General features: G+C 30.8%; 3 protein-coding genes across 5 annotated transcripts in view; 2 read left to right on the top strand and 1 right to left on the bottom strand.

The window, feature by feature from the left end:
* The window catches only part of LOC121116203 (uncharacterized), an 80,089-nt gene that overhangs the window by 29,161 nt on the left and 25,694 nt on the right, over nucleotides 1-25,234 (top strand). For all 3 annotated transcript variants that reach the window (XM_040710452.2, XM_071888041.1, XM_040710451.2), the window contains exons 3-7: nucleotides 395-639; nucleotides 1,166-1,366; nucleotides 2,299-2,442; nucleotides 2,514-2,607; nucleotides 15,076-15,249. In XM_040710452.2, the coding sequence (XP_040566386.1) occupies nucleotides 395-639; nucleotides 1,166-1,366; nucleotides 2,299-2,442; nucleotides 2,514-2,607; nucleotides 15,076-15,249 (858 nt within the window). The remainder of the gene's footprint in view (nucleotides 1-394; nucleotides 640-1,165; nucleotides 1,367-2,298; nucleotides 2,443-2,513; nucleotides 2,608-15,075; nucleotides 15,250-25,234) is intronic.
* Nucleotides 2,649-4,639, bottom strand: LOC121116205 (nucleoside diphosphate kinase homolog 5). The gene is made up of 3 exons (XM_040710453.2): nucleotides 4,499-4,639; nucleotides 4,179-4,445; nucleotides 2,649-3,600 (listed from the first exon to the last, which is right to left on the bottom strand). Exons 2-3 carry the CDS (start codon nucleotides 4,393-4,395, stop codon nucleotides 3,098-3,100), a joined length of 720 nt encoding a protein of 239 aa, XP_040566387.1. The 5' UTR covers nucleotides 4,396-4,445; nucleotides 4,499-4,639; the 3' UTR covers nucleotides 2,649-3,097.
* shrb (charged multivesicular body protein shrub) lies at nucleotides 4,999-6,789 on the top strand. The gene is made up of 2 exons (XM_040710454.2): nucleotides 4,999-5,687; nucleotides 5,813-6,789. The coding sequence occupies exons 1-2, from the start codon at nucleotides 5,484-5,486 to the stop codon at nucleotides 6,284-6,286; spliced, it is 678 nt and encodes a 225-aa protein (XP_040566388.1). The 5' UTR covers nucleotides 4,999-5,483; the 3' UTR covers nucleotides 6,287-6,789.

The raw sequence follows: 25,234 nt of genomic DNA, 5'->3' as shown, positions 1-25,234 counted from the left end.
GATAAATTAACCCTAATCGTCAAATATCGATGCATCAGTTTATAAAGATACTTAGTATGGGTTACAGTTTTATCATAATAGTATTTTCTACCCTAATAATGATTCTAATTGCACCACTTGCCTAAATGCACCATAATTGTTTTTCAAATTAACCCAAAAATCGGGACAGTCTTATGTACACACTTGGGATAGTATGTAGGAGAATATCGCCAGTTTTTCCCCTTTAATTTATTTTCGATGTAATTTGTTTCTTCTGTCTTCCCAAGCCATGAACAATGTATACATACAAATGTAACATCTTTAATTTTAATGGATTGTTCTAATTATAATCAATTAATCATTTATTATTTTCTGAATGACTTTTATATTAATTTTTTTTATTCCTATATTTCAGCATTTACGTCTCTGGCTCTATTGCAAAACGTTACTGTAACTGTAAGTGAAGTATGTAGGCGTTTGAAGAAAGAAGAAAAATTCCGTAAATCCTTTATGCGTTCCAAAAATTTGTATCCATGCTCAGTTTGCGCCATTCGCAATGGAAGAAAAAAGATGGAGGACCGACACATTGTCATTCACGACGTAAATGCATTATTTAAACAACAACAACGCAGTAATGACGACGTCTCTACGAAAAACAGAGTAAATAACCATTTGTCATATCTACATATGTCAGGCTGGGACATATTCGTTTATTTAAGCGAAACAACGACTATGTCATCAATTTTAGTCCAAACTTATTTGCCAACTAAAAAAGTTTTTTCCTCGCAAGATGTCCATTTTGATGTACCACATATGACATCACTTGCTCATATTTTACCATTACGTGTTTTTGTTTTTTTTGTGGAATTCCCATTGAATTCATGGAGGTTACACTAGTTATAGAGTAATTTATAATACCATCAGCACCTCTAGCGGATAAAAAATTATACTCTTATCCTCTTAAATTTGTACAAAAATTGATTATGTGGCCGTCGTTTCGTCACTTGCTTTTAACGTTGGCCCTGGAATAAAATATGTATTTAAAGGATAAGAAAAGAATAAAAGCTGTTCTTAGGGTATTTTTCCACTAAAGCACAGAAAGATGAACGGAAATATCTAAGCCTGCATTTAATCGATTTCCCGACTAACTTTTGTATTTTCTTATTAATTTTTTTTCTTATGTTAGGATGATTCAGACAATCGTGTTTCTTTTTATGGTGTATTTGACGGTCATGTGGGTAAGGATGCTTCAGCTTTCGCGGCTGCTCATTTACATCAGTTTTTACTTGGATCGGAACACTATCCCTCGGATCCAATTAAGGCTACCTATGAAGCCTTTCAAAAAACAAATTCCGTCTATGAAAAAAAGTCGGAAAAAGAAGATAAAGTAATTAACTAATTATTTACTAGTGTATGGTTGGATTCGAGTATTACTCAAACTTGAGTCGACTTTATTTTAAAGTCGACATTTTTTTTCTTTTTTTAAATTACTAAAACTTGTACAAAGATTTTTCTGTAAAATTCAACTTGCCTTAGCGTAGAAGATGGGTTAAGGAGGGGGGAGCTGCAATGACCTTTCCGTTTTATACCAACCAAACAATATTCGAGCAATCGATTTGTTTTAATATTTGAGAAAACCAGAAATAAATTTAATTCATTCAAATATTTTTTTCAAGCACAACTCATAAATAATAGGCTGTCCAAAATAAATGTATTTAATAAAAAAGGTCAATAAGATCTTCATTCAAGGACACGTCATTTATAAAACGTCATCCATCTTTTAAAAAACATAGTTCCAAATTTAAATTGAATTAGTTAATAATATTCTACCCTATAAGAAGTTGTCCCCTTAAAAAATTATCATTTTCTACAAATATAACTCGATTTAAATCAAAACTAGAAACATTCTAGTAATGATTTTAGAATATCACTAGAAAGAAAACTAAAAAAATACTATAGACGCGTTAATGTATTAAAAAGGATCTAAAACACATAAAATATTGTGTAAAAATTCTCAAAACTTGAAATTTATTATATTTTTGCCCTAAAAAGTTATTTCACTTAAATTAGTGTTCATGAGCTCAAATCTCGGTCGCTCCTAGAGAGGGAAATATACTTTTAAATTGTATTTTGAGTTCGAGGCAAATCCTATGTTAAATTAATCATGTAGTTTTAAATGTCTAATTATACGTAATCGATGCAACTCTATCTGACTAATAATGTGAAGTCAAACCGGGAAATTTGGACTCGAATCCAACACTACATTATCATCATTAATAATATTTCGGGAATTCATTATTTATTATATCTTAAATTCAGGCCCTCAAATGTGGATCAACGGTTGTCTTTACACTTATAATGGGAAGAAAAATGTACATATCTTGGTTAGGAGATTCTCAAGTGTTACTAGTCAGAAACGGTGTCCCTATTAAAGTAACTACTCCTCATAAGCCTGAACGAAAGGTAAGGAGTTGAATGACTGAATATATACTAACCATGTTGTACAAACATATTATGTATTCATTTAATAATAGGATGAACGAGAAAGAATATCCAAAGCCGGTGGGTCCGTAATTTTATACGGACAATGGCGTGTTAACGGTCTTTTAGCCGTTTCAAGATCCATAGGTAAGTTCATTCTAAAATGCCTATATATATATATATATAAATACATTTGATATACTATTGATATATTTACATTGAATTTACATACAAACTTTGACACTAAGAACAATTAGTTATGGTTTGGGTTTTTTTTAAACCTTTAAATGACATTTACTCTTGATGGGATTATCGTATATAAAATATATGCACATATTTAAATTACTAATAAATTTTGCAAAGAATAAATTAATTTTCAATCTCGATTATTGGTTTTTTTGCTCAAACCTACAAAAAAGGTAAAAATATTCAAAAGAATGCAAATCAAAAAATTATCGAAAAACAGATTATTAATTAGTGCGTCAATTACAAGTAGAATTGAATACGGAATTGAAAAGACTTTTGAAAAAGAAATATTTTGTAGACTTGTGTTATTAAAATTATTTTGAGAGAGTATTAAGACAATGGTGTGTAGTAGTTATGGGCTTTACATACATATTTAAAGACTTGAATAAAATTAACTGTGATTCTTGGGATTATTTTGTATCAACCATGTAGCAAGCCATATGACTGGGTTCTCTGGTTTCTTATCATACATTTCATTTAGACCTTTGAGTAAAGTTGGACAAACATATTTCATGAGGTATTCCTTGTTATCTAGTGTCTCTTCATTCACACTTTTTCGAAGTGTTTCATTCAAGTCCTCTTTGGTGTTTTCATCTGCAACAACGATTTCATCATATGCCTCATCTCCGTAAAGTATAGTCGGAAAGACTGTTCCAATTTCCCTCTCCGTACCTATTGCATCATCACTCACATGAATTGCATTCCGCAATTCATCTTTTCCATATAATGCTCGAATAGATCTAGGATAGTACATTTTGGCCTCGACACTATTTTTGGGTCCTGCTAACTTTTGAAGTTTTCGTATGCCATCTCTTCGTGCTAGGCATATACCTAGTACTTTTCCAGATGTCATAAAGTCAACAAAGTCCTCATGTCCTCGAAGGCTATTTAAACCTTAAAAGCAAAAGGTGACTGAAGATTCATCAAGAATTCCTTCAATTATTAGTTGGTGCATTTCATGTCATGTGTACTATAAATCTGCTACTTACGTCTAAGAATTAATTTTGTAAGGTTTAAAGACTAAAAAGTAACATTTTGACATTTTTTGCCCTCTTACCATTGATGGTCCACCCTAATTCCCCCCCTTAATTTTTAATACAAATATAATTCAATATTCTGGGAAATTTTTTAGCTCATTTACTGTTGTGTTAGTATCTTATTCAAGCTCAAAGGACAAGAGTTAAACTACCAAAAATGTTCTCTAACATAGCATTAGTATGCGATCCGATAATGTACTTCTTTTAGATGACTTGTCAAAATTTTAAAAATTGACCAAGATTGAGATGAGAAATGTAGCTTTTAAATGCTGTTATGAACCGAAAGGATTTATGCCAAAATTATTGTGTAAATAAAAACGTTTATCTATCATCCCATAGGCGTGGATAATTATGTAATTCTGAGACATGAGTGGCATATTCATAGCACAGCACTTGACATGGAATGCCTCACACGATTATTATTATTATATTTACCGAAACATTTGGCTAGAGTCAATTTGGAAAAAGTAAATACTCGGACTGCAACAAGAAGAAATCCTTCAGTTCGCAAAATTTGAACTATTTCTTCTCTTTTATGAAAGGCATCAGGTTTGATAATAGCAAACGTTCCTTCCAAAGATGATGACGATTTATTACCGCTTTTCTTATCCTCTCTCTTACCTTTTAGATTGGATTCAAAGAATTTGAACATTTTCAAACAATACACTAATTAACACACGCACACCAATGTCGTTTTTCCATCTAGTATTAATAGACTTATTATTCTAGTTGTTGAGTACGTAAAGTATGAATACTTAGAGTAGAGTCGTTTATCTCTGAATAATTAATAGGAACGAGAAAGCATTTTTTATCCTTTAATCAATATTTCATTATTATTATTACTCAAGCTATGGAAGCTCAAGACAAATGATTAAGAAATATTTAGTGTCATCAACATGAACAATAAAGGATTGATCAAATATATGACTGAATCCCGCATTATTTGAGTTGTTCTTTCATGATATGTATGTAAACACATCCTGGCGTACGCTGTGTACCCCCATTTTTGCATACATTTTCCGTATCAAACTTCTTTTTCAAATGATTAGATCGCTATGTTCCCACCCGGGGCTCAACAAGATATGACATAAATAAGACACTGGGTACATAATAAGTAATTGGGTCGAGCCTATTTTATAATGATATGGCAAAATATTAAAAACGGGAATGACAGTAGTAGATAGATGAGTTGTAGTGTTTTTTATTTAGTAGAATTACAGTAGAATAAATAATATTTATATTTAAAAGAAAAATCATTTTGCATCATACTAGTAAGGGGCAATGTATGGCTCTACTCATCGGCTCAGTCCTTATTATGAAGTAACAACTATGTTTGACTTCTTTTATTTATGCAAAATTAAGAGCTTGCAATTATTATCTTTTATGATAAATTGATCCATGTGGGTGATTTTTTTGGTGAAGTGAATGACAAGAGAGAGTCCTCCAGCTCAGCAGGAGAATTGAATTGATTAGGAACTGGGAGGAATTTGTCTAAGTAGGTGTAATGAGTGTACGTGACGTCAAGAGAAGGGGAGAGTTGAAATGTAAGAATGCCGTGTCCTATTGTGTTTTCTCCCTTTATTTCTTTTTTCTTCTCTTGTCTCTGATTGGTGAATGGCTTTGCCTTGGCTCGGTAGCACTCCTTCCTAGTGATTTTTCTTTTTGTTTGCGGACTGAGTCAGCAGCTCGAAAGAACTCTTGAGATCCCATCCCTAGGAATCGATTCCCACACAGTTGAAGATGAGCTTCATATCCAAGATGTTTGGCTCCGGCAAGAAGGGTGAAGAAGTGACGACCCCGAATCAGGCCATTGATCGGCTGAGGAGCATTGAGGAGCTCCTGAACAAGAAGCAATCTCATTTGGAGAAGAAGATAGAGGAAGAGATTGAGATAGCGCGGAAGAATGCGAAGACCAACAAAAGGTCTGCACTCCAGGCTCTTAAGGTCATTATTATTTCTCCCTACTCCTTGTGCGTCCTCTTGTTTGTTTTGTAGTTGGTAGGAGGAGATTGATCTGTGATGAGGCAAGAGGAAAAGGGAGAAATAATTAAACTCTTGCATTTTTACAGAGAAAAAAGCGGCACGAAAAGCAACTCCAGCAGATCGACGGCACACTCACAACCTTAGAACAACAGAGGGAAGCTCTGGAGGGCGCCTCCACAAACACTGCCGTGCTTCATGCCATGGGGGATGCAGCCAAGTCTCTGAAGAAGGCACACGCCGACATGGATGTGGACCAAGTGCATGACCTCATGGATGACATTGCCGAACAACAGGATGTGGCTAAAGAAATTTCAGACGCCATTTCCAATCCTGTTGCCTTTGGATCAGAGTTAGACGACGATGAGTTAGAAGCGGAGTTGAACGAACTCCAAGAAGAAGGAGACATTGAATTACAAAAAGAATTTGATAGACAACTACTGGATGTGGGACCCGCTGTTCCGGATAAATTACCCGACGTTCCTAGATCCGATCCATCTGCTAGTGTTGCATCCACCAAAGAGGATGACGACATGAAGGAACTTGCAGCTTGGGCATCGTAAATTTTTACCATTGCTATTTTCGAAAGAAAAACTGAAAATACTTTTGTAAATTAAGTGTGCATATTGGACATGAAGGGCAAAAAAATGAATAAAATATACATCCTTCTCACTTATAATTATCAGTCACATAACTCCCTTTTCCTCCATGAAAGAAATATTAAAAAGTGTTTAGTAAAATAAAATAGTTTATTAAATTCGGTATTATTAATGTTAGTATCTCTGTATTATTAAAACACGTTCATTTCCATGATGAATTAATGTTCGGGACTAATAGAATAATTATATTTTTTAGATATTATGTGTAACCTATGAACCGGATGATTGTTTACTCCTTTCTGTTCAAAATGTACACTTATTTATGGAAGACCCAACCCTCTAAGGGACTTCAGCGTTCCATATTTACATATTATACCTTTATAAATATTTATGGTTTTTTATGCTTGCTTTATTCAATTACAACTACTCAGATATCTTTTATTGTTAATAAAGGCCTTATAATTATATTGAAGATGAAAATAGTCATTACTAGCAAATACGTGTATATATATTTTTAATTTCCTATTAAATGTCCTAAGTTATGACTCAGTGGTCTGGTACCATCTAAATGACAATTTTAATTTCAAGGTTTTATTTCATTAATGATGTTTGTGTTATTTTGGATGCCTTAAGTTTTAAGCCTTTATCGACGACGTGTCGCATATGCGACATCGTCTTAAATTGCATCTAATTTGTTTATACTTCATTTTCTGTAAGTTTTTAAAATTTCTGAGTATACTCTATAACGAACCTTAGTTCCATTTTACAAGTACTATGCTTTCTTTTGCACAGACGCTGCTGCTTTTATTTTTTTCATTATATCATTCCAAATTTTTATCAACATATTTTGATAATATTTCAAATTAATAAAATTCACTGATGGATATAATTGTAATGCAAAAAGTCATTTTGATACTTCTATTATTTCTACCTTAGTCTTTAAAGTTACTTATTCATTTACTGTCCAAATTATATTTTTCGAAAGAATGAAGAACAAAATAAAAACAGGAACGTTACCTTTATTGCCTGTTTACCAAGGAATTTTAATAAAAAAGATATATCCTTTACTCGGAAGCCGATGCAATTGAACTAAAAAGTTCATATTGAAATTTAATTATGGATACATTTATGTATACAGAATTAAATGAGTATTTAACTTATAAGAGATTATAACTATGTGTATTGGGTTCTTTTTTTTAAACCATTTCAGTGTATTTAAATTTGCGTAGCGAAGTCGGTGTGTCAGGAATTATAGTGTTATAGAAATTTTTGATATTAATGAAATATAAAAGTACAATCTAATGCCAGAAGGGCATCTTAAATTCAATTTAAAAGAATAAATAAGTTAATGACATTTGTCCTTGACGGGAGTATTACAAGTTCAATATTTTGAGATATTATCCGCGATTAAAAATATCTCAATCAAGATAATTATAACTAAATAAGTTGTAAAAGGTGATTTTACTGAAGGTGTTGAAGATTTATTTGCAGTCAAATGTAAATAGTTATGTACAATAGTGTAAGCTTAAAAAAAAACATTGTCCCACAAACTTTATTTATGTTATTTAATGACTAATTTCATAATTAAGTTATTATCGTCATTCTTGGAGACAAATATCGTTATAATATATAAACAATCAAAAACAGATAAAGGAATCTTCTATTTTTCATTTGAAAAAATTATTATATTCAGATTTTTCTTATACCCGAGTAAATAAAAAAATCAAAATTTTTGGATACTTAAAATAAATAAGTCATTTCAAACTCCCATTTGAAGGCAACCGATGTTTGATTAGATACTGTTTTTAACTGAGCATCGAGGATTTTAGCTTATCCTTAAGCAAAAGTGTATTTCGGGGGGCACATGATGTTTATTGAAATGTGAAATGAATTTATAAAGAAACATACAGAACAAAAAGGTATCTATTAAAAATAATAAAATTCAATTCTAATGAGAATCCTTCATTCTCATGAATTTCTAAGAATTTGATTCCAAAAAATGGGAAGAAATAGTTGACTTTATGCGAAGTATTTTATGTAGTAAAAACTTGTAATTAAAAGAACGTTGACCATAAGTGTATTTTTATAATACCTGGATTTGAGTTTATAAGTCAATATCGATATTGTCTCTGAAGTGATGGGTTGCAGTTATATGTATGCAATGCATAATTACGGGTTTGTTATTGGGAGTAGGGATGGGACCAAGTAGATCTAAATGTACTTAATTTAAGTACAAATACTTCATTGACAGTTAAAATACAACATTTATTTATTCTTATTTTTTCCAGGTATTTAAGTATTTGCAATGTATTTAAGTACTATGAAGAATATATTTACTTAATGTTTTGTTTTTTCATAATTTTCTGTCAAAAGTACTTAATTATTCATAAGTACTATTTTTAAACTTGTGTTTTATGAACACTTAATTACAAATACCTATGTACTTGGCACCATCTCTTTCGAAGAGGCTGATTTTTTTATTAGGGGTTCCTGACTGAAGTGGCTATGGATGACTCACTATTAATTGGCAGATAATTACTACTGCTAAAAAAAAATATTACGACTCTATATTAATAATAAATTATCTTTGCAGTAATTTGTTTAAAACGCTACGACAGGAAGTTCCGCTCCAGTGATTTCAGACTTAAACATTAAGTTAACATTGCAAAGGGCAGAAAACCTTGATAAGCTCTTTAACGTTTTAGATACAATGAATCCCAAAAGTATTTAATCTTGAAAGTTTCTTTTTTTCAGCAGTGGTATATCTTGCAAAATTAAGATTTAATCTGTATAAAACTTATCTAAGTCGTCTATCTTTTCTAAAATCAGTAATTATTTATTTGTTTCAACAAAACAAATGATATCGATTCTGAATTTTCTTTCTATAAAATACTCATTTTTAATTTTTATATATTTTCACTATATAGTCAATTTTTAGTTTGAATAAAGTTATAGTAGAATGTGCACTTTAATTTAATTGGAATAGACGGATACATTTTTTATTATCATTTTGAAATTTATGTTTGGGGTTTTAAACTTTTCATGTTACCCCATATATTCACATTTATGGATGCTAATTACATTTAACATTAATATTAATTGATATAAATTAGGTATGTACCGACAAGCAATTTGGTTGGTAACAGATTAATCTGCAGTTAGTAATCGGCCCATTCCGATTATTGATTAAATACCAAATACAGTTCAAACAAGCTCAGTAAATAGCAATCATGCTTAAAACATTGTAAGATCCCACAGTCTCTCACGTAGTTATTTAATGGACGTTAATTTGCCCTGTTACATAATCTATATTTCAATTGAAGGAAATTATTCCCTATGTTTTTATTATTTCTATTATTTGTGAGTAATGACTATGTGGCATACAAGATGGTCAAGAATTTGAGTTGCATTAATTTTAATGTCATTGAATTAAGACCCGGTTGCTCTTATGGCGGGATACACTAACAAGGGATGGAACAGAAAAAATAAATATTATACACATTAGCGGTCATAATGCAATGTGCACTAAATAAATCATAAATTTTTCTACTAAATGAGATCATTGATTAGGTCGATAATGGTTTGTAATATATACGACTGAAAAAAACAACAACTGGGAAAACAACATTAATATCTATTTATATATATATATACTTATATTAGACTTAGCTTAAATATACTAAAACATATTTATAATTATCATTAAATTTGGATATGTTTCTTTGATCAGAAGTACGATTTTTCTTACCAAAGTTTTTCCGCTTTTTACATTTTCCAAGAGGGATATCCCTCTTTTCTGTAAAAAAAAATTTACAACGGGGCCCTAGAAGTACCTGATTACCCTTACAAAAAATGAATGACTAATGTAAAACAAACTTTGTTTCACACTGTTCTTAAGAAGTTCATAAGCCATAACAGATGCATTCATTCATCTAAGTGTGACTTCTTGGTGGATTAAGGATTCCCTGGCAAAAAAAAATTCATTCTCTCCTTTTTTTTTTCTGATGGCATCATAAATAATATCAGAGCAAATATCGAAATTTGTAAGATATTGAATATTTTGCCCGATACATCAGTTTTCCGATTTCGATCTCATATATCAAACCACGTCTAGCTCCAACTTGACTTAAATTTAAACTTGGAATTAGACTTCACTACATTTAAGCTGTCTTAAATTTAAGACAAGATGGTACAACTGGACTGAACAGTATTGTGTGTAGAGATTTCGTTTCCCAAGTCAAAAATATTACCACATCCAGCAGAATGTGTGTGGACACTGCAAATGAAGTGCAAGAATGGTTCAAAAACAATTATGATCACTTTTGGTCTCTCTTCACATGATTGTAACCCCCTTGACTTTGTAATGTAAGTTATGGTCGAGGGGAGGAAAATTCAATTTCTAGGTTCATCAAGGACTCCCTGATGGCAGCCGTGGGAGATGTTTTTCGTACTAGATGTAAGTCAGTCATTAGGCGTCTCCTTCAAGTTGTTTAGAATATGGACATGCAGATTGAATGGTATATTGACCAATTATATTTAGGATGATACTAATCTATTAAAAAGTATTAGTAGCTTTATTCTAATACAAGTCTTTATCTGTGAGATTCAAATTTTGGACTACCCTGTATATACTTATCCATCAATTTGTTCTATTTTTACAATGGACTAATTCAATGTATTGTCACATGAAAAAAAGGTTAACGACTTGCCATTTATTTAATCAATTTAGAGATGGCTTCTGCCTTAAATACATACATAATTTTTTGTGCATTTTTGGCCATCTAATAATGTTCTATACATACAAATGATATAAAGTTTCCTCGAATTCAATGATATAGTCGAGGACATTAATCATATCAAAAAGTTTTTGTAAAATTTGGTGCAAATATTCAATGCTTTTTCTTAATTATTATTTGTATTCCTTTTGTATTTCAAATAGTATACATAGAATAATTTGTTTTTACTAGATTTTTTTCAAACTTTATTAAAGATTAGTAGGGGGTTTCTAATTTTCTGGGAAATTGTGTTAAAACAAGATCCCTGGAAATAAATGCTTAAATTGTGGGATCCCCTTCGTTAATAATAATACTAAAAATTCAAGTATTTCTTAACATACTTTTCGAGTTTACATTTTTCTTACCCATAAATTCTGTATTCTCATTTTTATGATCATAAATAGTACTAAGGTTGGTTTTCTAGAACCTGTGGATTTTTTATTTATTTTGTTTTTTTAAATTCCACAATATGATCCGACATGCAACAAAAAAAAACTTCGATATTAAGTGATAAACGAGTTATTCATGGTGGAGCTGAGGGTTGTATAATTGTGAAATACACTACTTAACTTTAATTCGAGTGATTCGTCATTATATACATGATGTTTTATTTGATTAATTATGTATAATTAAATGAAGATTATACATGAAATACTTAAATGAAGATTATACATGAAATACTTAAATGAAGATTATACATGGAATAATTAAATGCAAAATATTTCCCAGGAATTTCTCGTTGGAGTAAAACCCTGACAAATTCCAGGAAAACAACCTACGGGGAGAGAAAACCTAATAACTAATAGGTATTATTTATCAATTGACTCTTTGCAAATATATTTTTTATATACTAACAGATAAATTGTTGGTTCGCTTTGGTCATGTATGAGATTTTATGCAAGTTTCATTTAGTCTGTTGACAATTAATGATTCGTAACTTTAAAAAAAAAAAAATCATGAAAGTAATGTCCCATACCTTGAATTACAAGATTTAAATAACTGCAGCATCGCCGAAGTTTGGGGTTTGAATGGCTAAGTAATTGTTGTTGGTATATGGGGTGGGGGAGAAAATGATTGAGTTTTTAATAAAAACACCAATTTTTCATGATTTTATAAATTAGTTGACTTCTAATTAACGGTTTAAACAAGATCTTATTTCCTTTCCAGGACATTAACAACCACTCTTGGAATACTGAATTCTCTTGATTAAGAACCATTGGTTCTTATTTTAGAGCTAAAGTGTAATATTAGATATTGTTTTGAGATATGGACAATTAAAAATGTCAAAACTATATCATTTTCAACAATCACTAGGGACTTCCAGGGCCGTTATACTAGTATTCTTCATTGGATGGAGGGGGGAGTTTTTCGACAAAAACAATAAAAATACCTTTTTTTAGAAAAAGGAAATTAAAAAATATACATTTGACAACAATAAATATTATTAATTTCAATTTTAAAGGTTGTCCTTTCGACTAATTTTGACATCATTTTAGTCAGGGGCGGTATAACATGCCTCCCTCTAGGGCCTGGTGACTTGTTATACCTAATTTAAGCTCGGTTGTAAAATTTCGACTTAAATTTAAACTAGGAATTAATGGCGTCACTTCATTTAAGTGGCGTTTATGGAACGGGGCTGATATGCACTTTACTATAAGTAATCTTAATGGTTATTAATTTAGTATTGAGGCTTTGTCCAAGATAGATTTTTATGTATCACTTTTGACCGAAATTTGATCGTTTTTAAACCGAGCACCGATTTTTTTATATCACTTTGTGGTTCAATTTTCTCTCTATCCCAGTTATACGAGTTGTACACACATACAAAGTACTTAAAACCTCATATGCCATCATTTTACCAAAATAACCAAATTTGTAAACGCTCATGACTTCATCAACAATTTATATATCAAATCGGTCTAGGATTTTCAGGCCGAACCCAATTCTAGTTAATGCATAAGCCCCATTATGTATCCCCTGTCTATGATATGATATATTATAATAATAACGTAACTGAATCCTACATTCATCACATGACATACAAGAAAAATTGACTCTTTTTTTTCGCACTGATACTTCCTACTTAAATCTTGAAATGTATTCTGCATTCTAACGCCTACATAATATTTAATATTTGTGTATATACATTGTACACTCATAAAGGGTGATATATGCTTATTGAGTAGGCATAGTACGTCTTGTACATATATATAAATATAATTTGAATCTTGATTTAGCAAAAAAAAATTAAAAAATGAAGAATTTACAATATATGAGAGTATGATAAGTATAGTAGTAAACAAATTTTTGCCCTTGGATTAAGATCCTGAGTTCCTGATTGCTTTTACCTCGAGAAACATGTAATTGACCTTTAAAACCCGAAATTTCTGCTTTTAAAGGCTAACATCTACATTATTTAGTATTATTTTTTATCTTGAAGGATCTAAATAAAAGAACAAAAATATAGTTTGTAGGTGCATGTTTCCAGATTTAAAAAAATGCAAAGTTTGGGGGGAAATCTTTATACTGAATTTCCATGTCTAGTCTTTGATCATAAGTATTTGAATATTTTCCTTGGGTCCACTTCAAGTCCTCAGAATGTAAAAGATACTCAACACGGTACTTCATAAAAAAAGTTAATATGATTTCCGAGTACAAGTGTAGTCTTTGATTGTGACATCAAGTCGAAACGTAAGTCTTCAATTTAAGGACTCTAGTTGAATTAATGCAGCACACAAAATACATTAACAATTAAATCGACTAATTATATTATGTGTCGAGTCGACAGAACACTACTATATGTATGTACAAAGGTCATAAATGCAGGGATGGCCATAAGTTTTAAACCTTTTTATTTATACATTGATAGGTTGATTACTGGGTGAAGTGTCAGAAATAGTTGTCTTCATACATAGGTCCTTCGAGATAAAAACTTAGGGGAGTTTTTCTTCTTAACTTGAAACCACTGCCAAAACCACGAGGGACCGAATATTAACATGCTTTTGAACAGTCCGACAATGCAAGGGGACATCTTTTGATGAGGGTCCAAACTTTGGTCGATTTGCTGGTTGAATCGTTGGTTCGTGTCCCATTTCTTCTCATCTGAAAAACTCTCCGCGTGGAAAATTCCAATAAACATTCATATTTTTCTAAACGCTTGGTTTGTGCATCATCTTTGAGATTCTGACTATAACAAAACTTAAGGGAAATCATTATTAGATCCTTATGGATTATTCAATTCATAAAATTCCTTGACAAACCGATCTCATTGGCCATTTTTGCTATCAATATATTGGGTTTTCTGTAAATTTTAGCTTTACTTTCTGGACGTTACTTGGAAACATCCGAACTTGGACGTCCACTTATCGACTTGACATAAATTCTTCCAGTCCCTTTAATCTTTTTGATATTGTATTTCTCAGAACTAAGGCTTGTTGAATCCCATAGAATCTGGAATATTTAAAGGGGGGGACTTACTGGCATGATATTGTTTTTCGGCTTCCCTTCTTAGACAATGCATCTCGTCTGATAAATTTTAAGTGTAACCCCTACTTTTTATATTAGAAAAGGGTATTGGACCCAGATTACTTCATAATCAATCAGATTGTAAATTGGAAGTTTTGGCGAAGAAATATTACGGCCAAAAATATGGAGCTATAAGAATTTTTGGACACCCTTGTTCATAATTATAAATAAGAGTAAAATAAATAGGTCTATAGGAAAATTATAGTATCAACTAATAGTTAGTAATTCAAATGCTTGTTTTCATTAATTATAATTAACTACGACGTGAAGGCTGCCATAAAATTGTAAGCTGTATACAGCATTTACATATGTTATGTGTGCAAAAAAAGGTACAAATATAATATTTTATAGTTATTTAAGATGTTATGTATGTATTAATTAATTAGAAATACTTATTTTCATTTATTTAATATATTTTTTGTTAACTCTATTTATTTTGTTGTTGCAATATAGGTGACTTTGAGCACAAATCCTTTATATCAGCTGAGCCTGACGTAACTTCGGTTGAAATGAATGACACAGAGGATTTTGTAATTCTTGCAAGTGATGGTCTTTGGGACTATGTATCCCATGCAAAAGTAACTTCAGCAGTATTTGAGCATTTGGTTGATAATGCTAAAGCGAACGGTAAGTGCATTTACATTTTCGTTATTTCCCTTCATTTATGGGCTGTCGTCAACATTTAAGAAGATAAAATCCTTTTTCTCAAAATATACTAACTATTTTACATTTTCATCAACAAAGTATTCTGATTAAAATCCTTTGGAGGTGCTGCCAAATAGCAAATTCAAAGTGTAAAAATTCAGTGTCTCTATTAAAGAATTATAAGATCGATTTATTAGAAATATATCGGTTCCAAAGTATTGACGCTCCGTTCTATATCTTAAGGATGCATAAGAATCGGACGTATAAGCTGTCCTATAGAACAACTTTTACAGAATAACGTCATAATATATATAGACTAGTGACGTCATCATCATTCACTCTTCCCCCATTTGTTTAAATAATAATGGCCCAATACTAGGGTAGGATTTTTCTTCAGTACTTGTGACAATTATGTCACTTTTAAGATTAGGGACTTTTTCAAGGTGCGTGACCGATTTTAAGATCCATATTAAGGACTTATACAGCCTTAGATTTCATGTATTTGTAAGGTCATTTGATGGTTGGGGCAAAATTAAGTATAATTAATCAAATGAAGGCTCTAAACTGTAATCAAAATTCTTCTTTGGTAATGTGTATCTCAACTCATCCCAAAAATTTAAATACAAATCCTAATATTGATAAAATATATTCATGAAAGGTTGGGCTATATGTATCTATAATAGCTTAAGACTCGGTTTGAGATCGATTTTTTTACCTGTTTGGTGATTAGTGATTTTTTCTAGACTGATCTGTACAGATATTTCTGTCCAGACTACGGTCTGCTAAATGTGGACCGAAATTTAAATCGTAGACCAATACGAAACTTGAACGGAATTAGTTAGTTCTTACGCCTCTACTTTCCAGACCAAACCCCAATATGATATTACATTGTACCAAAATGATTGGTAAATTTTGTCTATTCCTGATTTTTATTCAAGTGTGTTTTTGTGTAACTAACTACCAAACATTTTTCAAATGACTATTGTAGTTGTTATTGATTTTTTTTAATTGAAGTTAATTTTTTGTTTTCTTTGACCGAACGTTGCTTGCTTATTATTCATAAATATTGAATTATTGTACCTACGTATGTATTATTGTTTTATGCTGCTATTTTATACTACAGTAGTCACATCATTATCATCATAATATTGAGGAAATAGCGGTTTTCAATCATTTTTTTTTTTTTTTTTTTTTTTTTGCCTGCTCCTGTTGTTGCTGACTATATTGTTATTAATATTATTATTTACGCATATTAGCAGATCATAACAGAGTGTGTTGTGAGATTGTCTTCTTCTGAAGTAACTTTGTGGTTTGAGCCTTTGCAATGGTACATACATTAAAGTGGCTCTTAAAGGAAATGTTTTTTTGTTGTTGTTCTTTTGGAAAAGTAATGCTCTAATGTCTAAAACTGTTCCTATTGACCAAACATGATGAACAATATCTATGCATTCTTCAAACTCAGGGACATCCGCAAGATTTTTTAAAATTTTTTCTTTGGGGGAGGGGGTTGGCTTGGTTTTTTTGATTATTACATTTTTAGGGGAAAAAATATAAATATTTAATTTTTTGGGAAAAAATTTCAAAAATCCAAAGCTGTTCCAAAAAAATTCAAATATTAACTATTTAGGGAAAAATTTAAAATATTCATAGCTATTTACAAAAAATTTCAAAAATCCAAAGCTGTTAAGAAAAAGCTGCACTGAAAAAAATATCTAAAATTAAATTTGCAATATAAATTTTTTTGAAATATTACATTTCTTGAAAAAAATAAAAAATCTAGGTATTCACAGACAATTAATTTTTTTGGAAAAAAAAAATGAAAAATTCAATTCAATTTCAAATATTATTTCTATTTATATTAAATTTTCTAGTAAGAATAAAAAATGCCTTAATTTGGGGGGCTCCAGCCCTCCCCCTGCGGACACCCCTGAAACTATGTATGAAAACCAAGATTTTTTTCTAGATTTCCGCAAAATTCAACCCTCTTTTCAAAATTAAATACTTTTATTAATAGTCTTGAAAATTAAGAAATAATGCACTCCATTGACAGTAAATGTCAATGAAAAGGGTGCACGCTATACGCAGTACCCAAAAAAGTCCATATAGCTTATTATGCCTTTCGGATAGCGCGTTGTTGTTGATTTACTGTGATTTTTTTGTTTGTTTTTTAAGATCAAATCCGTTTCTAAAAAATATATTTCATTGTAAGTGCTGTTTTGTTCTGTACTTTGGATATTTAAAAGGAAATATACGAGCTTTATCCAAAAATCAGTAAATATGGAAACTTTATTGTCTTTGGGCTACCTCTAAATATTTTTTGATCAAACTCAAATTTTAAAGCACTCATTATTTTTTATCAAAAGAAGTATTTTGAGACCTTAGGAGCACTACTTTTCAAAAAAAAAAAAAAGTTTTATTTAGAACCAATCTAATGTACATATACAGATAGTATCGTTATTATTATGTATTTTTATTTAATTCAACATTATGTATGTTCAAGTATCGCCGTTATGCGTCGATGACTTTTCCTATAATTCTTTGCTTATTTTAGCTTTGAATGTATATCTACATAAAAAACCTACCTTGGTTGTGTTTTCGAAAAGCTTAACTATGTACAAAGTCATCATCTCATTCAATATCTATCCATACCATACAATACCTATATATGTGTGGAATTTTATTTTCATTCTGTAATGGTGGTTCTCGAATACAGTTTTGTATGTATTATATGTTCAATTTTTACATACATACAAGCTCCCGCTTATCTTTTGCATTAGGACTTACAGTTGTATACAGGGTTGTCCTGAATTGTGTAGATTACTTTAGTGTAATTAAATTGAGAGTATTGTGTGTATAAATGTAGAAAACTTGTTAATCAAGTTATTAATATTGTAACATCCAGTCAAATAAAGTACAAGAATGGTTCAAAGACAATTTTGATAAATTTTGGCCTCCCTTTTCATCTGATGTTAACTCCATTGACTTTGCTATGTAGGGTATGATGTGGGGGATGGCAAAAGTTATTTTTCAGACTATGTTAGAGCTCTCTGATGGTATCCACGTGGGCAAAATATTCCGGGAGACGTTGTGGTAATGTGTAAGGACACACTGTATACACTATACAGGGTGATCCAGAGTTATGTAGAGTCCATTAACAGGTGTGGAGGGAAATATTACGGAAGGCGTTGTGCATAATATATGTAAGTCAGTGAAAAGGTGTCTCCTCTAAGTGTTTCAGAACAAGAGCAATCACATTGAATGATATATTGGGCAATTGTACGTAGGAAAATATTTAATCTGTAAAGAAGTGTTAAAAAATATTGTCATTTTTCATGAAAATATGATATGGGTCTTTCCAATCAGTGCATTATAATTTTAGTTTTGTATTTCTCTCTATGCATATGCATTTTATGCTTCTAGGAAAATGGTCCTTGCCAGAGTATAAAATTGCTTGTCACATACAAAAAAAAATAAAAATGGGATAGTACTTCAATAAAGTATAAACCTCGATTAATTAGTTTCAAAAAGATCCGACATTGGATTTGCTGCTTTTGAGGGGAGTCTAAAATATCCTTTAATGTACACTTGGGTGCAATTTGAATATAAGCTTATATTTTTTCTTAAATAGTCGTAGGTGCATTTTATTATAAGACATATTTTGTTATTATGTATGTATCTTGTATGTTTTAGTTAGTATAATTGTAACGCATAAAACCTTAGATTTACAGAAATATTAAGTTTAATTCATTGAAGGGTATTTCCTTTGAGTAGGTATCTAACAAAGAAACAAAACATTTTGTATCTATTTTTGCGCTATCAAATTCGCCACTAAAGCTGTTGGATGTTGGATTCTTTTGAAACAAATTTAACCCATGTTTATATTATATTGAAGTATTTTCTAACCTGAAATGTTCTGCTTATATACATATTAAATCAAATATCCTTATATTGAAATATTTATATTATGAGAACCCCTTTCTCAAAATGTATATTACTCATAAACCCTTGATGAGGTCAAACATTGTTCACAGAGACATTGATATAGTGGCATTTGTAATCAAATAAAGGAGTAAGCATTATTTTTGGTAAATTAATAGGAAATGTGGAGTATTATACAATATACAACTTAATTTTTTTGTCTTTGCTATCATATTATATACGTAGTTACATCACGTGGTATTTTAATCAACCCTTTCCATTTTGTAGTAATATTTGAAATATTATATATAGCGGGTAAGTGTAAAAATTATTTACACTTTGTTTTAGCTACATAAATCAAGGTTTTGTGAATGCAGTAAAAATGTTCAGGTCAAATACTAAAAATGAAATAAACCAAAAAAAAACTAGAACTTCATAAGTGTCTTAGAAGCGGAGAATTCGCCATCTAGACGTGACCAAGGAATTTCGGTCCGCGCACTTTCGGACGCTGGCAAGAAACCAATGGAGGAGAAGTTGTTACCATGAGTCCCTACCAACTACCCGGACATGAACGTGGTGTTCCAGCAGGATGGTGTGCCTGAACACACGTCCAAAAAGGTCCAAAAGTGGTTGGAGGACAACTTGTCTTTCTGGCCAAAGAAATTTGCCCCCCTACTCACCAGATGCCAACCCATTGGACTTCACTTTTTTGGGTGCATGTTGAGTCCAAGGCCTGCACCATCCGTCACCCAAATATCAACAACCTCAGGGACACCGTCAACTAGCACTGGGATGCCATCTCTGAGGACTTCATCTGCAATGGGTGCAAGGTCTTCTGTTGCCCCTGGAAGCTATCATTGCTGCCAAGGGAGGCTACATCGATGTTTAGGGTGGCCAAGTCATCATAATAGTTATTTTTATTTTATTGACATACACTATTACAACTGGTTATTTAAATACATCTTGATAAAGTCCTAGATGAAAGTGTTAAGATTATTTCGCCACACCCGGTATATATTCAGGATGGATGGAGCCATGGCTGCTAAATACATACATTTTACAGAGACCCTGTTTTTATATAAAAAAGTAAAATATTAATGACACAATGATTACGCAACTTTTCATTGTTAAGGCTTTTTAAAAAGTGGGCGGCCAATATAATATATAATATTTCTCACCTCTGTCATATAATATTATATCATAGAATTAAGTAGGTACTAATACTGTTTTTGAGTGTCTCATTTAATTATTTAAACTACTAATACTTAATATAGTTAAGCCTAATTTTTTAGTTCTTGATGTTCCCATTTGGGTTTTTATATAGATAGTCATAGTTCATAATTCTAAATTCGTTAATTATATGAATAAAACATAAATTTTCAAAAAATGAATCCGAATTTAGTTTTCTACAATTCCGAATAGCTCGTTATATTATATTATTAGTGTTATTATTATATTTATTGGAAATATTGCCGTGATCATTGTTAATGCCGAGTGATCTGTAATAACGATACATATTTTTTGTGTTTGATTCATATTATATTATTGGCAAAATGCAAAATTGCCCGGGTTATATTTATAAAGAGAAAAAATGGCTCATAGTGCACCTTGAGAACTATTGTATTGAAAAATATTATAAATACCAAAAAAATCAAGGGTCTAGAGTAGTTGTTTTCAAATTGATACGTAAATTCCCTCTAGTGGAATGTAGAGGAACATAATCAAATATTCTTCTTCATTGTATATTCAGTTTGGCCATAATGCTGTTGATACTTGTATATCTCCATATAATGTGCACACTGTAAAAAGCTTAAGCTTAAGAACCTCTGGTCTAAATATTAGGAGGGTAAGTTATCATTTGGTAAATTGTACAGAAATTGATTTTTCCAAGGACGACCCTCCTTCAAATTCTTTATTTCGTCAATATAGGTTTTCAACTTTTTTGTTATAAAATATTACCTCAATTTGGATAGAAATTTAATTGTATAATTCACTGATATAATTAATCATTTTAAAATCTAGTTTTTTTTTTATTCTAAAAGTTTTTATGTATGGATACTTTAGGGTATTTTTATTTCAAAAATGAGTTTTTTCGTGATAATTGAACTTCATAAGCTCTAAAGAATATCGAGATGCCTTATCCGGTGGTATTTTGTTTTTGTTTGTTATTTTTCATAATATTTTGTTCTCTCAAGTTTCTAAAATATTTTTTGATGAGATATAGGCACAAGATTGAAGGTGCTTTCATAGTACGAAGTAAGTACGTCATATCTATTTTGATTGCTATCACGTCATAGCATTCCTTTACCGAGTACTAGATATTTATGTACAAAATAGATGTATGGCAAAGATGTGCAAATATCAAATTTATCAGTCTTCTTCACTCCATTTTTTATTATTGTTATAAATATGTATTTTACTCAAATATGTACTTTACAATTGTACATATTTGAATGTGCATCAAATCCTTATAATATTGGTTGTCAAATTTAATTACCTTAAAAGGACTTTTTTCCATCATTATTAAATTCTTTTTTAAATACATACATTATTTATTAGTAGTTCATAACATATACATTTAAGTGGCTCTTAAATTTGCTTTTTCTAAATGTGTTTACAGGTTTTTTTTATTATCTACCAGAGGTGAAAAAAAGTCTTTTTACTACACATTCAATTGAGTCTCAAGTATTTGAATAGTTTTATCGAGTCTTCAGATTTCTTTTGAGCTTGTTTCAAGTCAATAATTATAACAAATATAGGGACCCATATAGTTAAAGCTTTTCTTAAGTTCAGTATAAACCAAGTTTTGAATCTTAGATTGTGTGATCAAGCCAAGTTCAAGTCCCCAATAGTGGTACCTACAACCTCTGATTGTCTTGGGAGGTAGCGGCCCTGTAGCAATACACTATGCTCAGGGAATGTCTTTAAGTTTTTGAAACTTTTATGAAAAAAAATTACAAATATACAATTTGATATTTGAACATTTTTCAAAAATTCACAACTATTCATTTAAAAAATTCAAAAATTAAATTTCTAATATAAGTATTTTGAAAGAAAAAAATTTCAAATATTAAATTATCTAGTGAAAAGCAAAAATTCCTTAACTGGGGGTATATATTTTTTCATAACTTTTAAAAGTAATAAATAAGAATCGGAATCGCAAATTAAACGTGGTTTTCCCTATCCCGATTCCAGAAAAAACACCAAGTTATCCAATTCCCGATTCCGATTAATCGTCAATTTGCTAATAATTGAAATTGCAGGAATGTGCTCATTAGTTCCATCCACAGTTACAAAAAGGTATTGTTTTTTTGTTTTTTTAAACAAAGTTGTGGCATCAGCCTCACCCTAATGTGCACATTATTTAAAAGTATATTAATGGTAATAATTATGATTGGCTTTATAATTTATGCATGGATAGATGCTGTTGTTGAGTAACAAACCGGGCAAGTTGGACTAAGGATTTGCTCTGAATGAATATATATATACATATATTTATGTCATATTTTTTGCAAATATGACATAAATATGTACATATGTAGCAACCAACTACCTTCGTGGTGGGGATACAGTGGTAGTAATGTTAGTGGTGAACTACGTACTGTAGGAGGAGGAGTACCTACATAAATTCATGTATAATTATGTATTTGACTAGCATAGCACACTTAAATACGTAAATATTCATTTTTGTGTTATTCGTGCATAAATATGTATATTCATACACACTTTCATATACTAGACATATTTAACGGATGAGTCGAATCTGTATTAAGCGGTCAGGAAAGAGAAACTGAAAAAGCAGCCACTTAGTACAGGTGACCCGTTTCCTATTTCATAAAAATTCTAAATTTGAAAACTATAACCTGATTCTTTATGCAGTAATACGCTTAAAACAAGTGGCGGCTGTTAGATCAAGGGGTTAATTCTTTTTTTTTTTAAATATGCTTCTTCTAGATCACGGGTAGTCACACAAATAAGTTTTATTGTGACTCATTTTCATGTAAAATGAATGACCTACAAGATTTTCTTTGATACATGCTCATTAATAATTACGGTTTATGGGTTGAAGAACGATTAAATTTCGGTTTAACTATTAAATATGTCTACAAATATTGATCAAAATCGATATAAAAGGAAACATGCACTATGCATTCTATATTTATGATTCGCTCTAATGGCCAATCAAAGTCATTTCAAATGCATATGATGTCACCTTCACTTATTCATAGGTTATCGACATACATACTTGAATCTCTCAAGTAGAACAAATCTAATATACATAGGGATTCATTACTTTTGAAAATGGAGAAATAACTAAAACCAGACCCGTACTGGCATTTTTCTTCGAGGTGGGGGGGTTGGAGGATGTTGTTGGGTTACTTGTGACAAAACGTAAACAGAATAATCTTTCCTGAAAAACTTTTTCTTTATATAGAAGATATAATTTTTGACAACATATATACATTTTCTGATCAAAAAACGCTGCTATTTTTTTTGTTGACGGATTTGACAACAAAATTTAGTGTAATCATAGTTCCTGTCAAGAATATGTTGTATAATATATTTGTATAAAATATGATTTTGTACATGTTTTAACTTGTATAAGCAGATTGAATAAGTTGCAATTAAAAAATGAGATAAATAAACTATTGAAAAATGAAGAATACTTGTGATACAAATAGTGTAATGATTGTAGGCCCGTTACTAATAAGGGGGGTGTAACATCCCCTCATACTACCTCCCCTTTATAGTCACGGCTCTGAATGATTGAAATGCATTTGATGTTCGATATATTAAGGTGTTAATTTGCAGTTATGTCGTTTTTAAAAATTACTCATTGATAAGACGTATTCTGTGACACCCTACTAAGCTCAAATACTCACAGATGTATATATGCATAACTTTTAAATACTCATACGTAATAAATAAGTAATTTTAATTGAACAAAATGAAATATAACATCAATTAGTACCTAGTTCGCAATTAAAATGACTGATTATTATTATGTTATGAGACCTACACATTATAACTTACACAATTTGCTTATACAAGTTGAAAATTGTACATGACATTGATTACTACATAACAATAATCTAGTAGAGTGAGGTGATTGAATATCATTATAGTATCGGGATTATTACATATATAGCCTAGAGTACCACAAATATTGTACCATTTTTAGACTAGTAGAGGACTAGTATAGAAGTACTTTTGGTTTAAAATAAAGTAAGTCTTGGGAGTACAAAAATAAAGTAATATATTTTTGTTAAAAACAATTTATAATTAATAAAAAGTACAACTAAAGAATGAAATTTGTCTTTGAAAATATATTTTACTCGAAAATCTGCCATCATGTTTATTTTCAAAGTCTATTCAAGGTATGCAACGTTGATACAAAGTATTTAAGGTACGCATTACGTAGCCAAACAGGCTAGATACAGGCAACTCTGCATTAGCCCCACTGGTTTTTTCCTACCCCCGGGCTAGTATGTCTGTCGAGGCCTACATATTTCTTCAATATTAGTGTTGAGTTTTGTTCTGAAAGTTTGAGACTATTAGGATTTTTAGTGGATCGAACTAATTTGGTATTTTAAGAGAAGTTTGATCTGGATCCACAATTTAAAAACGATTAAATTTCGGTTTATGGTTTGAGTCTAAGTATCGATCCAAATTTGTCTTGGAAAAAATCTCTTAGGACCAAACTAAAAAAAATACGTTCTTGAACCGAGTATCAACACAAATATATATTATGATTTGGACTTTTGATTTCACAACGCTCTAATGACTTTCATTTTATGTTTTCAAGTATATGTATATGAATTTCATTTTTTTTCAAGTGCACTCACGTAGCAGCATTATTAAGTATTTATATACAGGGTGGTCCATATTTAGTCAGACTGAACTTTGATCCAATATCAAATGATAGTGGTCAATTTGAAAGGTTGAGTTATGTAATAGGTTATTTTCCCGAGATAAATTGTAGTTTATTTTGATTGTATTAGTTGTCCAAAAATATATATTTGCTTCGTTATGGAACAACAAGATAAAT

This window comes from Lepeophtheirus salmonis, chromosome 4 (assembly GCF_016086655.4).
Source record: "Lepeophtheirus salmonis chromosome 4, UVic_Lsal_1.4, whole genome shotgun sequence".
Classification (NCBI taxonomy): Eukaryota; Metazoa; Arthropoda; class Copepoda; order Siphonostomatoida; family Caligidae; genus Lepeophtheirus; species Lepeophtheirus salmonis.
This window is presented reverse-complemented; position numbering and strand designations above follow the sequence as displayed.